We start from the raw sequence: 14,508 nt of genomic DNA, 5'->3' as shown, positions 1-14,508 counted from the left end.
CAACCCAACCCTCAACTCAACCTTCAACTCAACCCCCAACCCAACCCTCAACCCTCAACCCTCAACCCTCAACCCAACCCTCATCTCAACCCTCAACTCAACCCTCAACCCAACCCTCATCTCAACCCTCAACCCAACCCTCAACTCAACCCTCAACTCAACCCTCAACTCAACCCTCAACTCAATCTCCAACCCAATCCTCAACTCAACTCTCAACCCAACTCTCAACTCAACCTTCAACTCAACCCCCAACCCACCCCCTCAACCCAACCCTCAACCCTCAACTCAACCCTCAATCCAACCCTCAACTCAACCCCCAACCCAACACCCAACACCCACCCCCCAACCCAACCCAACCCCTTCTCCCCACCAACCTCCCCCCGACCCCGCCACCCCTCCCGCGGCGCCGCCGTGCCCCAGCCCCACCTCTTGCCCAGGGTGACCCCGGCCAGCTTGATGAGGTCCCTCATGCAGGGGGTGATGAGCACGGGGGGCTCGTCGCTGTCCCCGGCCTCGTCGTAGCTCTCCACCTGCTCCACCACGAACTGGGCGTGGCGCAGCAGCGAGTCCTCCGTGAACCGGTTGAAGTTGAGCCCCGCGGGGGGCACGGTGGTCTGTGGGGTCGGGGGAGGGCTCAGGGAAGGGCTGGTTGACCCCTCCCACCTCCCCCAGCCGCCCGCTCCCGGGATCGGCGAGTTGGGAAAGGTCCCCGAGGTCGGCGGGTCCCGACCGTGGCCTTCTGGGACATCTCCAGGGGTGGTGACCCCACCGCCTCCCCGGGCAGCTCATCCCAGTGTCCAACAGCCCTTCCCACGGAAAAATCCCTCCTGGTGTCCACCTGACCCTCCCCTTGGGGCACAGCTTGGAATCACGGGATCGGTGAGGGGGGAAAAGCCCCTTTTCCGTCTCCAGCCCCTTTTCCATGTTCTCCAGCCCCTTTTCCATGTTCTCCAGCCCCTTTTCCATGTTCTCCAGCCCCTTTTCCATGTTCTCCAGCCCCTTTTCCATGTTCTCCAGCCCCTTTTCCATGTTCTCCAGCCCCTTCTCCTGCTCTCCAGACCCTCCTCCTGCTCTCCAGACCCTCCTCCTGTTCTCCAGCCCCTTCTCCTGCTCTCCAGACCCTTCTCCTGCTCTCCAGACCCTCCTCCTGCTCTCCAGACCCTCCTCCTGCTCTCCAGCCCCTTCTCCTGCTCTCCAGCCCCTTCTCCTGCTCTCCAGCCCCAACTGGGCTCCCTCCTCCTGCTCTCCAGCCCCTTCTCCCTGTTCTGCAACCCTTTTTCCATGTTCTGCAACCCTTTTTCCATGTTCTGCAACCCTTTTTCCATGTTCTGCAACCCTTTTTCCATGTTCTCCAGCCCCTCTCCCGTGTTCTCCAGCCCTTTCCTCGGCTCCGTTCCTGCCTCTGGACGCGCTTGAGCCCCTCAATGTCTGGCCCTGGGGACCCCCCTGGGGACATCCTTGGGGACTGATCCAGACACTGACCCCAACACTGACCCTGGGGACCCCCCTGGGGTCACTGACCCCAACAATGACCCCAACACTGACCCCAACACTGGCCCTGGGGACCCCCCTGGGGACCCCCCTGGGGACACTGACCCCAACACTGACCCCCCAGTGGCCCCGGTGACCCCCCTGGGGACCCCCCTGGGTTACTGACCCCACCACTGACCCCCTGGTGCCCCTGCTGGGGACCCCCCTGTCGACACTGACCCCACCACTGACCCCCCCAGTGGCCCTGTTGACCCTGCTGGTGACCCCCCTGGGGACACTGACCCCAACACTGACCCCAACACTGACCCCACCAGTGGCCCCAGTGACCCTGCTGGGGACCCCCCTGGGGTCACTGACCCCCCCAGTGCCCCCCCGGTGCCCCCACCTCGATCTTGTTGAGCAGGTCCTCGTAGCTGACGTCGGGGTTGTTCTGCAGGAACTCCACCACGATCTTGCTCATGTAGATCTTCTCCTGCATGAGGGCGAAGGTGGGCGCGTACTCCTCGCTCGGCTCCATCAGGATGTAATCCGCGAAGGCTGGGGGGGATTCCGGGGGGAAAAACCGGGAATTCCGTCAAAAAATCCACCCCAGGGTCGGAGGGGGAGCTGCGGCTCAAGGGGGGTCTGGGCCACAGAGCCAAGGGGGGAGAGAAGGTCCCTCGGGGGAGACCCCGACGGGACGGGGGGGGAACGTGGGGGAGGGAGAAATAGGGGGGAAGGGGGAAAAGGGGGAGGAAAGGGGAGAAAGGGAGGAGGGAAAGAGGAGAAAAGAAGAAAAATAGGCCGAAAAATGGCCAAAAAAAGGCCAAAAAGTAGCCCAAAGGGGAGGGAAAAGTAGGTGGGAAAGGGAGAAAAGGGGGAGGAAAGGGGGAGGAAAGAGGAGAAAGGGAGGAGGGAAAGAGGAGAGAAGAAGAAAAATAGGTCAAAAAATGGCCAAAAAAAGAGGCCAAAAAATGGCCAAAAAAAGGCCAAAAAGTAGCCCAAAGGGGAGGGAAAAATAGGTGGGAAAGGGGGAAAAGGGGGGAAAAGAGTGAGAAAAGAGGAGAAAGAAAAGAGAGAAAGAGGAGAAAAGAAGAAAAAAAGAGGCCAAAAAATGGCCAAAAAAAGGCCAAAAAGTAGCCCAAAGGGGAGGGAAAAATAAGTGGGAAAGGGGGAAAAATAGGTGGGAAAGGGAGAAAAGGGGGAGGAAAGAGTGAGAAAAGAGGAGAAAGAAAAGAGAGAAAGAGGAGAAAAGAAGAAAAAAGAGGCCAAAAAATGGCCAAAAAAAGAGGCCAAAAAATGGCCAAAAAAAGGCCAAAAAGTAGCCCAAAGGGGAGGGAAAAATAAGTGGGAAAGGGGGAAAAATAGGTGGGAAAGGGAGAAAAGGGGGAGGAAAGAGTGAGAAAAGAGGAGAAAGAGAAGAGAGAAAGAGGAGAAAAGAAGAAAAAAGAGGCCAAAAAATGGCCAAAAAAAGAGGCCAAAAAATGGCCAAAAAAAGGCCAAAAAGTAGCCCAAAGGGGAGGGAAAAATAAGTGGGAAAGGGGGAAAAATAGGTGGGAAAGGGGGAAAAGGGGAAGGAAAGAGTGAGAAAAGAGGAGAAAGAGAAGAGAGAAAGAGGAGAAAAGAAGAAAAAAGAGGCCAAAAAATGGCCAAAAAAAGAGGCCAAAAAGTAGCCCAAAGGGGAGGGAAAAATAGGTGGGAAAGGGGGAAAAGGGGGAGGAAACAGGGAGAAAGAGAAGAGAGAAAGAGGAGAAAAGAAGAAAGAAGAGGCCAAAAAAAGGCCAAAAAAGGAAGCCAAAAAATGGCCAAAAAGAAGCCCAAAGGGGAGGGAAAAATAGGTGGGAAAGGGAGAAAAGAGGGAGGAAAGAGGGAGAAAGAGAGGAGAGAAAGAGGAGAAAAGAAGAAAGAAGTGGTCAAAAAATGGCCAAAAAATGGCCAAAAAATAGGCCAAAAAATGGCCAAAAAATGGCCAAAAAAAAGGCCAAAAAGTAGCCCAAGACAGGTAAAAAAATAGGCCAAAAAAGGCCAAAAAAAGGCCAAAAAACCCCCCCAGAAAAGACCAAACCCCCCCCCAGGAAGGCCCGGCGAGGCCTCACCTGTGCTGAAGCCGATCAGCGCCTTCTCGCCGCCGTCGAAGCCCGTGATCCACCAGGCGTTGATGGGCCCCAACTTCTTGGCTCTCACCCCTCCTGGAAAGCCCAGAGACCCCCCAGTTCCAGCTCCTGGGGGGCCAAACCCCCCGGAGAGCAGCCCCAGGGACCCCCAGGCCCTCACCGTCCAGGCAGGGGTTGTCGTCGTAGATGGGCTTGACGGCGCCGCTGAAGTAGAGCTCGACGTTCCTCTCGATGAGCCCCGTGTCGAAGGGGCACAGGTGGCCCTGGCGGTCGTAGACGCTGCCGGGGGAGAGAAAAACCAGAGCAGGGGGGGGGGGAGGTAAGGGCGTTGAAAATAATCCCCTGGTGCCACGACCCTGTCTCGTGTAAATGTGTGTTGTGGGCAAACGCACCCTGCCAACGTAACAACACCAAGAGCAATAAATGAGTGGAAAATATTGCCTGCATTTGATTTATCAGACCACAAAAGTATCTCTGAATCCACAGGTCAGTGTAACCCGTTTCCACGCTTCACAGTTTCTAAACTCTCTCGGGGGTTTTCTTATATTAATGACCCCAAGGGGTGAATTTTGCCTGTGGGATCCCCGAGTTGTTCACCCAGTGCTGTCACTACAAACGGCCATTCCACGACAGAAGAGCTGCTTTGGGCCAAAGTACAGGTTCTTTGCCCTAAAAAAGCAACGGGATGTATGTAAATTCACGCAAGATTGGTTTTGCTGAAGAGCTGTGGTTTTAACACTGCAGTGCAAATGCTTATTTATGCATTTTTAGAGGCTGAAATCCTGCTCTGAGAAGAGGTTCACAGACACTGAGGGATTTGCTGTGTTTGGGTTGTAAGGAGACACAGAAAATGTGTGTTGTGAGGTTGATTAAGGGAAAGAATCAGGCCTTGTTTGTCCTTGGGGGGCTCTGTCCTGGTGAAATGCAACAGAAAGGTTGTAAATTGGACAGGATGGACGTTTGGGGAGGGGGGTGAAGGGCTGAGTAAAAGGGGGTTTTGGTGAGACTTTCAGGAAAAGCTGAAAAGTTCACGAAGAGGAAGGACAAGAGAATGACCCCCAAAAGGATGACTCTGCCTCCAGCTCCACCTGAACCCCCCTGATGTGAATATTATAACTAATTGTAATAAATATTCACATAGAATACTGCACTCCCTCACCAAAATTGCCTAAATCACCTGACTCTTCACTGAGAACTCGGGGGCTGCTTTGGCACCCCAACGTGGCCCCAAATAAACACCTTTGCTGCTGCTCAGAGGCCCCAAAACTGTCTCTGAGCAGCCCCTTGACACCGGTTTTGGAGCTCACCTGAAGGAGGTGATGGGGCAGAGCTCACCTGAAGGAGGTGCTGGGGCAGAGCTCACCTGAAGGAGGGGCAGAGCTCACCTGAAGGAGGTGATGGGGCAGAGCTCACCTGAAGGAGGGGTAGAGCTCACCTGAAGGAGGGGCAGAGCTCACCTGAAGGAGGTGTGACCCTGTGCTGGGGCAGAGCTCACCTGAAGGAGGGGCAGAGCTCACCTGAAGGAGGTGACCTTGTGCTGGGGCAGAGCTCACCTGAAGGAGGGGCAGAGCTCACCTGAAGGAGGTGTGACCCTGTGCTGGGGCAGAGCTCACCTGAAGGAGGGGTAGAGCTCACCTGAAGGAGGTGCTGGGGCAGAGCTCACCTGAAGGAGGTGATGGGGCAGAGCTCACCTGAAGGAGGGGCAGAGCTCACCTGAAGGAGGGTTGTCAGTGTGACCCTGTGCTGGGGGCAGAGCTCACCTGAAGGAGGTGATGGGGCAGAGCTCACCTGAAGGAGGGGCAGAGCTCACCTGAAGGAGGTGACCTTGTGCTGGGGCAGAGCTCACCTGAAGGAGGTGACCTTGTGCTGGGGCAGAGCTCACCTGAAGGAGGTGCTGGGGCAGAGCTCACCTGAAGGAGGGGCAGAGCTCACCTGAAGGAGGGGCAGAGCTCACCTGAAGGAGGTGATGGGGCAGAGCTCACCTGAAGGAGGGGACCCTGTGCTGGGGCAGAGCTCACCTGAAGGAGGGGCAGAGCTCACCTGAAGGAGGGGCAGAGCTCACCTGAAGGAGGTGACCTTGTGCTGGGGCAGAGCTCACCTGAAGGAGGTGACCTTGTGCTGGGGCAGAGCTCACCTGAAGGAGGTGTTAGTGCTCACCTGAAGGAGGTGCTGGGGAGAGCTCACCGAAGGAGGTGATGGGGCAGAGCTCCCTGACGGAGGGGCCAGAAGCTCACCTGAAGGAGGGGAGAGCTCACCTGAAGGGAGTGTGATGGGGCGAGACTCACCTGAGGAGGGGCATAGCTCACCTGCAGAGGTGTTTGTGTGACCCTGGCTGGGGCTAGAGCTCACCTGAAGGAGGTGCTGGGGCAGAGCACCTGACGGAGTGTGCTGGGCACGAGCTTCACATGAAGGAGGGCAGAGCTCACCTGACGGAAGGGGATGGGGCAGAGCTCACGAAGGAGGGGCAAGCTCCCCTTGAAGGAGGGGCCAGAGCTCACCTGGAAGGGAGGTGTGACCCTGTGTCTGGGCAGAGCTCACATGAAGGAGGTGAGGGGCCGAGCCCCTGACAGGAGGGGCCGCGCTCACCTGAAGGAGGGGCAGAGCTCACCTGAAGGAGGTGTGACCCTGTGCTGGGGCAGAGCTCACCTGAAGGAGGTGATGGGGCAGAGCTCACCTGAAGGAGGGGCAGAGCTCACCTGAAGGAGGGGCAGAGCTCACCTGAAGGAGGTGACCTTGTGCTGGGGCAGAGCTCACCTGAAGGAGGTGACCTTGTGCTGGGGCAGGTCCTCGTAGCTCTCAAACCCGTCCTCGTTGGCGTCGAACAGCGACAGGCGCTCGTCCGTCAGCATCTCCGGCTCCTCCAGCTGGGGGGGAAACAGGGACTGGGATCCCACAGGGATTGGGATCTCACAGGGATTGGGATCTCACAGGGACTGGGATCCCACAGGGATTGGGATCTCACAGGGATTGGGATCCCACAGGGATTGGGATCCCACAGGGATTGGGATCTCACAGGGATTGGGATCCCACAGGGATTGGGATCCCACAGGGATTGGGATCTCACAGGGATTGGGATCCCACAGGGATTGGGATCTCACAGGGATTGGGATCCCACAGGGATTGGGATCTCACAGGGATTGGGATCTCACAGGGATTGGGATCTTGGGGGGACAAACAGGGATTGGGATCTCGGGGGGACAAACAGGGACCGGGATCCCACAGGGATTGGGATCTCGGGGGGACAAACAGGGATTGGGATCCCACAGGGATTGGGATCTTGGGGGGACAAACAGGGATTGGGATCCCACAGGGATTGGGATCTTGGGGGGACAAACAGGGATTGGGATCCCACAGGGATTGGGATCTTGGGGGGACAAACAGGGATTGGGATCCCACAGGGATTGGGATCTTGGGGGGGACCAAAAGGGCTTGGGACCCACAGGGATGGGATTCTTGGGGGGGCACAAACCCGGGATGGGATCCACGGGATTGGGATCTCGGGGGGACAAACAGGGATTGGGATCCCACAGGGATTGGGATCTCGGGGGGACAAACAGGGATTGGGATCTTGGGGGGACAAACAGGGATTGGGATCCCACAGGGATTGGGATCTCAGGGGGACAAACAGGGATTGGGATCTCGGGGGGACAAACAGGGATTGGGATCTCAGGGGGACAAACAGGGATCGGGATCCTTACGGCGTCGTCGGGATCCCCTTGGAAGAACTTGAGGTCGGGGTCGTCGAGGTACTGCCGGCACTCCACGCACTTGGGAGGGGTGGTCTGAGGGAGAGGGGCCCCGTCATTCCGGGAATTATCCCGGGGTTTGGCGGGATCTCCCTGGTTTCACACCGGGAACGGCCCCGGCTGCTCCCCCCGCCCCGTCCTGGGAGGGTCCATGAGCTGGGAATGGCTTTGTTTGCCCCCCTGGGACAGTCCATGCACCCCCTTGGGAGGAGTGAACTCATCCCAAAGCTTGGGAACGTGGAATTTTAGGAGTTCTAAGGGGTGGAAACCCCCCAAAAAAAGGTTGGGATGGAGGAAGAGGGCACAGGACAATCCATGGACCCCCTTGGGAGGAGTGAACTCATCCCAAAGCTTTGGAACGTGGAATTTTAGGAGTTCTAAGGTGTGGAAAACCCCCAAAAAAAGGCTGGGATGGAGGAAGAGGGCACAGGACAATCCATCCACCCCCTTGGGAGGAGTGAACTCATCCCAAAGCTTTGGAATGTGGAATTTTAGGAGGTTTAAGGGATGGAAACCCCCCCCAAAAAAAGGCTGGGATGGAGGGAGAGGGCACAGGACAATCCATGCACCCCCTTGGGAAGAGTGAACTCATCCCAAAGATTTGGAACATGAAATTTTAGGAGTTCTAAGGGGTGGAAACCCCCCAAAAAAAGGCTGGGATGGAGGAAGAGGGCACAGGACAATCCATGCACCACCTTGGGAGGAGTGAACTCATCCCAAAGATTTGGAACATGGAATTTTAGGAGTTCTAAGGGATGGAAAACCCCCCCCAAAAAAAGGCTGGGATGGAGGAAAAGGGCACAGGACAATCCATGCACCACCTTGGGAGGAGTGAACTCATCCCAAAGATTTGGAACATGGAATTTTAGGAGTTCTAAGGGGTGGAAAACCCCCCCCAAAAAAAGGCTGGGATGGAGGGAGAGGGCACAGGACAATCCATGCACCACCTTGGGAAGAGTGAACTCATCCCAAAGCTTTGGAACGTGGAATTTTAGGAGTTGTAAGGGGTGGAAAATCCCCCAAAAAAGGCTGGGATGGAGGGAGAGGGACTCACTTTAGCAGGGGTGGTTATTTTGACCTGAGGGATTTCGTCTCTGAGCTCCGACCTGGGGGGGGAGAAACGGGATGAAGATGGAAAAGCTCCAGGTCCTCAGCGAGGCTCCAGCCTGGAACCTTCTCCTTCCCCCTTACCCGTCTCTGGCTTCCATTTTAATCCTCTTCTCATCTTGCTCCTTGAGGAAGGGACAGAAAAAAGCGGGAAGGGGGGGGTGGAGAGCACGGAAAAGTCCCGGGAAACCCGATCCCAGCCCCCGGGAGAGGAGAGCCCGGGAGAGCCCCCGGGACGGCCGGACCCACCTTGTCCTCCAGCTCCTCTTCCTCCCGCTCCACGCTCATCATCACCTCCAGCTTCGCCTCCCCGTTCACCTCCTCCGACTTCCTCTTGGTGGATCTGCCGGAATCGGGACCCCACGGATCAATCCCGGGGCCGGGGGGGCACCGGGGGGGCACCGGGGGGGCACCGGGGGCTCTCCCGGCGCTTGGCTGGGGTGGGAGGAGGAGGAGGAGGAGGAGGAGGAGGAGGAGGAGGAGGAGGAGGAGGAGCCCCCGACTGACCCTTTGGAGAAGAGGCTGAGCAGGGTGGGCTGGTTGGGCGGGCGGCCGGAGCTCCGAGTGACCCGGGAACTGGCCGGAGACTCTGCCGGGAACACGGGGAGAGGGATGGACACGGGGATGGACAGGGATGGACGGATGGACAGGGATGGAGAGGGATGGACGGATGGACAGGGATGGAGAGGGATGGAGAGGGATGGAGAGGGATGGACAGGGATGGAGAGGGATGGACAGGGATGGACAGGGATGGACAGGGATGGACAGGGATGGACGGATGGACAGGGATGGACAGGGATGGACAGGGATGGACGGATGGACAGGGATGGACACGGGGATGGACAGGGATGGAGAGGGATGGACACGGGGATGGACAGGGATGGACACGGGGATGGACAGGGATGGACAGGGATGGACAGGGATGGACAGGGGGATGGACAGGGATGGACAGGGATGGACACGGGGATGGACAGGGATGGAGAGGGATAGACGGATGGACAGGGATGGAGAGGGATGGACACGGGGATGGACAGGGATGGACACGGGGATGGACAGGGATGGACGGATGGACAGGGATGGAGAGGGATGGACAGGGATGGACGGATGGACAGGGATGGAGAGGGATGGAGAGGGATGGAGAGGGATGGACAGAGATGGACAGGGATGGAGAGGGATGGAGAGGGATGGACAGAGATGGACAGGGATGGAGAGGGATGGAGAGGGATGGACAGAGATGGACAGGGATGGACAGGGATGGAGAGGGATGGAGAGGGATGGACAGGGATGGACGGATGGACAGGGATGGACAGGGATGGAGAGGGATGGACAGGGATGGAGAGGGATGGACAGGGATGGACACGGGGATGGACAGGGATGGACGGATGGACAGGGATGGACGGATGGACAGGGATGGAGAGGGATGGAGAGGGATGGACAGGGGGATGGACAGGGATGGACAGGGATGGACACGGGGATGGACAGGGATGGAGAGGGATGGAGAGGGATGGACATGGGGAATGGAGAGGGATGGACAGGGATGGAGAGGGATGGACAGGGATGGACAGGGGGGATGGAGAGGGAGGATGAGAGAGGGAGGATGGAAAGGGGGGATGGACAGGGAGGATGGAGAGGGAGGATGGAGAGCAGCCCTTTCCATCCCTGCACCCCACCATCCCACAGGGAGACCGTTCCTGAGGGGATCCCTGCTCTCAATCCCACTGGGAATCATTGGGTACCAGAGCCAGGAGACCCCAAAACCCCTCCCAGGGGGATCCCTGCTCTCCATCCCACCAGGAACTGCTGCACTCCAAGGCCAGGAGACCCCAAAACCCCTCCCAGGGGGATCCCTGCTCTCCATCCCACCAGGAACTGCTGCACTCCAAGGCCAGGAGACCCCAAAACCCTTCCCGAGGGGATTCCCACTCTCCATCCCACCAGGAACTGCTGCACTCCAAGGCCAGGAGACCCCAAAACCCCTCCCAGGGGGATCCCCGCTCTCCATCCCACCAGGAATCGTTGGGCACCGAGGCAAGAAGACCCCGAACCCCTCCCTGAACGGGGACCCCCCCGCCCTCCATCCCACCGGGAACAGACCCCGGGAGAAGCGTCTGGAAAACCCCGTAACCCCCCCTCCCCTCCCTCACTTCTGCTCTCCCCGTTGGATCGGCTCCTCCGGGCCTTCCTCGCCCTGGGGCCGGGGCCCGGCAGGGACGGGGAGGAGGAGGAGGAGGAGGCCACCCCTTCCTCCATGTCCCCGGCCCCGTCCTGCTCCTCGTCGCTGCCCGAGGCGCCGTTGGGGGCGCGGCCGTTGGTGGCCCCGTTGGCCCCGTTGGTGGCCCCGTTGGTGGCCCCGTTGGGCGCCGTGGTGGCCCCGTTGGTGGCCCCGTTGGTGGCCCCGTTGGCCGTTGCCGAGAGCTCCTGGTGCAGCAGAGCCTTCACCTGCGCCAGGTACCGCTCCTGGGGAGGGAGGGGGGGAAAGCTGGGATGACCCCCCCGGAGCCGGGACAGCTGGGAAAGGGTCTGGGGGGAGCCCAGGATGACCCCCCCGGATCCAGGAAAGCCAGGAAAGGGTCCGGGGGGAGCGGGAGCCCAGGATGACCCCTCCAGATCCAGGAAGGCCGGGTGGGGGTCCGGGGGGAGCCCAGGATGACCCCCCCGGATCCAGGACAGCCAGGAAAGGGTCTGGGGGGAGCGGGAGCCCAGGATGACCCCCCCAGATCCAGGAGAGCCAGGAAAGGGTCCGGGGGGAGCCCAGGATGACCCCCCAGATCCAGGACAGCCAGGTGGGGGTTCGGGGGGAGCCCAGGATGACCCCCCCAGATCCAGGAAGGCTGGGTGGGGGTCTGGGGGGCAGCGGGAGCCCAGGATGACCCCCCCGGATCCAGGAGAGCCAGGAAAGGGTCCGGGGTAGCCCAGGCTGACCCCCCCAGCCCCAGGAGCCCACCTCGGACAGCTCCTGGCAGCGCAGCTTGGCCTCCAGCTCCCCGAGCCGCCGCTGCGCCTCCGCCTGCAGGAAACCCTGGATCAGGCTCAGCCGCTCCCGGACGCTCTCCTGGGGGACACGGAGGGGACACGGGGACTGGGGGGGCAATGGGGGGACACCCTGGGGCACGGGGACACCCCCCGGGGGATGGAGGGGACACGGGGACTGGGGGGACAATGGGGGGACACCCTGGGGCACAGGGACACCCCCCGGGGGATGGAGGGGACACGGGGACTGGGGGGACAATGGGGGGACACCCTGGGGCACGGGGACACCCCCCGGGGGATGGAGGGGACAATGGGAATGCCCTGGGGCACGGGGACACCTCCCAGGGGGATGGAGGGGACTGGGGGGACACTGGGGACACACCCTGGGGCACAGGGACACCCCCCGGGGGATGGAGGGGACAATGGGGGGACACCCTGGGACACGGGGACACCTCCCATGGGGATGGAGGGGACACAGGGACACTGGGGACAATAGGGGGACACCCTGGGGCACGGGGACAACCCCCGGGGGACACGGAGGGGACACGGGGACACTGGGGACAAGGGGGGGACACCCTGGGGCACGGGGACACCTCCCATGGGGATGGAGGGGACAATGGGACTGTGGGTACAATGGGGGGACACCCTGGGGCACGGGGACACCTCCCAGGGGATGGAGGGAATGGGGGGGACAGGGACACAGGGGGACACAGGGGACACTGGGGGGACAGTGTGGGGACAGTGTGGGGCACGGGGACACTTCCCTGGGGACAGAGGGGACGGTGTGGGGACACTGGGGGGACAGTGTGGGGCACAGGGACACTTCCCACAGGGATGGAGGGGACACAGGGGACACTGTGGGGACACTGTGGGGACAGTGTGGGGACACTGTGGGGCACGGGGACACTTCCCTGGGGATGGAGGGGACAGTGTGGGGACAGTGTGGGGCACAGGGACACTCCCAGGGGGATGGAGGGGACACAGGGGACACCCTGGGGACACTGTGGGGACAGTGTGGGGACACTGTGGGGCACAGGGACACTCCCAGGGGGATGGAGGGGAAGGTGTGGGGACACTGTGGGGACACTGTGGGGACACTGTGGGGCACGGGGACACTTCCCTGGGGATGGAGGGGACGGTGTGGGGACACTGTGGGGACACTGTGGGGCATGGGGACACTTCCCTGGGGATGTAGAGGACGGTGTGGGGCACAGGGACAGGGGGGACAGGCTGGGGTTGGGAACAGGACACACGGGGGTGTCCCTGGACCCCCAATTCCCCAGGGAAGGGGAGGGTGGGAAGGCCCAGGAATCCCATTCCCAGCACGGGGGTCACGTGTCCCTGCGGAGCATCCCGGGATTCACGGAGACAACCCGGGGGGAGTGACCCCCCCCCCCCCCATCCCCCCAAAACCGGGGCCAAATCCCGGAGATCCCGGGACTCACCTTCTCACTCAGGGTCTCCTCATCCCTCTCCAGGTCCTGCAGCCTGGGGGGACACCGGGGGGTCACCACGAGGGTTTGGGGGGAGGGACAAAGGGACCCCCCAAAATGGCCGGGATGGCTCCGGGGGGGACACACGGATCGGGGTAGGAGGGGGGGATTGTTCCCGAGGGGAATCTGGGAAGGGGGGTCAGTGCCCAAGACACCCCCCAAGGGAGTGGGGGGGGGGTTGGGGCCACCCCCCCCCCCGTGTCCAATCCGGGAAAAGCCACCGGAGAAGCCCCTGGGAAGCCACGTGTGCCCTTCCCAGGGGACAAAGCGGCCGTGGGGGGTGGGGGGAAACCCCCCTTCCCGACCCCATCCCGGCTCCAGAGGGTCCCAATCCCGACCCCATCCTGGCTCTACAGGGGTCTCATTCCCGACCCCATCCCGGCTCCAGGGGGGTCTGTCCCATTCCCAACCCCATCCCAGTCTCTGGGGGTCCCATTCCCGACCCCATCCCGGCTCCAGAGGGTCCCAATCCCGACCCCATCCTGGCTCTACAGGGGTCTGTCCCCTTCCCGACCCCATCCCGGCTCCAGAGGGTCCCAATCCTGACCCCATCCCGGCTCCAGGGGGGTCTGTCCCATTCCCAACCCCATCCTGGTCCCTGGGGGTCCCATTCCCGACCCCATCCCAGCTCTGTTGGGGTCTCATTCCCGACCCCATCCCAGCTCCAGGGATCCCATCCTTGACTCCAGCCTGGCTCTGGGGGTCCCATTTCCAACTCCATCCCAGTTCTGGGGGGTCTGTCCCACCCCTGACCCCCTCCTGGCTCTGGGGTTCCCATCCCTGATCCCATCCCAGCTCCAGGGGGTCCCATCCCTGATCCCATCCCAGTTCCAGGGGTTCCCATCCCTGATCCCATCCCAGTTCCAGGGGGTCCCATCCCTGATCCCATCCCAGCTCCAGAGGGTCCCATCCCTGATCCCATCCCAGCTCCAGGGGGTCCCACCCCTGATCCCATCCCGGCTCCAGGGGGTCCCACCCCTGATCCCATCCCAGCTCCAGGGGGTCATTGCTATCAGAGGCTGTCACTGTCACTGATATCGGGGGGGGGTCACTACTATCGGGGGGGTCATCCTATCCGGGGGTGGTCATTTCCATCCGGGGGGGGGGGTCACTGCTATCGGGGGCTGTCACTGTCCCTGTCCCGGGGGGGGTCGGTACTATCGGGGGCTGTCCCTGTCCCTGTCCCGGGGGGGGTCGGCACTATCGGGGGCTGTCACTGTCACTGATATCGGGGGGTGGTCGGCACTATCGGGGGCTGTCACTGTCCCTGTCCCTGTCCCGGGGCCGGTTGAGGACTCACCGTCGGCGCAGCTCGGCGGGCAGCGGGGCCGGGGGCAGCGGCGCGGCCCGGGCCGGCATCGGGGCGGCGGGACCGGCACCGGGAGCGGGAACGGCACCGGGAACGGTACCGGGAACGGCACCGGGAGCGGCGGGAGCGGCACCGGGAACAGCACCGGGAACGGGAACGGCACCGGGAACGGCACCGGGAGCGGGAACGGCACCGGGAACGGCACCGGGAACGGCACCGGGAGCGGCGGGAGGGCACCGGGAGCGGCACCGGGAACGGCACCGGGAGCGGGAACGGCACCGGGAACGGCACCGGGAACG

The 14,508-nt window shown here is 61.2% G+C and overlaps 1 protein-coding gene across 1 annotated transcript; it reads right to left on the bottom strand.

The window, feature by feature from the left end:
* Positions 1 to 426: 426 nt before the first annotated feature.
* DNMT1 (DNA methyltransferase 1) lies at positions 427 to 14,259 on the bottom strand (the record flags this gene model as incomplete). Its single annotated transcript, XM_039384885.1, has 14 exons — positions 14,201 to 14,259; positions 12,853 to 12,895; positions 11,382 to 11,489; positions 10,582 to 10,894; positions 8,945 to 9,026; positions 8,687 to 8,780; positions 8,522 to 8,562; positions 8,385 to 8,436; positions 7,283 to 7,366; positions 6,339 to 6,448; positions 3,745 to 3,863; positions 3,567 to 3,659; positions 1,877 to 2,028; positions 427 to 614 (listed from the first exon to the last, which is right to left on the bottom strand). Coding segments are annotated over exons 1-14 (1,538 nt in total), but the record flags the coding sequence as incomplete, so codon positions are not given.
* Positions 14,260 to 14,508: the final 249 nt, after the last annotated feature.

The sequence above is a fragment of the Pipra filicauda genome, unplaced genomic scaffold (assembly GCF_003945595.2).
Source record: "Pipra filicauda isolate LSUMZ 115617 unplaced genomic scaffold, ASM394559v2 scaffold1169_size42459_pilon, whole genome shotgun sequence".
Classification (NCBI taxonomy): domain Eukaryota; kingdom Metazoa; phylum Chordata; class Aves; order Passeriformes; family Pipridae; genus Pipra; species Pipra filicauda.
This window is presented reverse-complemented; position numbering and strand designations above follow the sequence as displayed.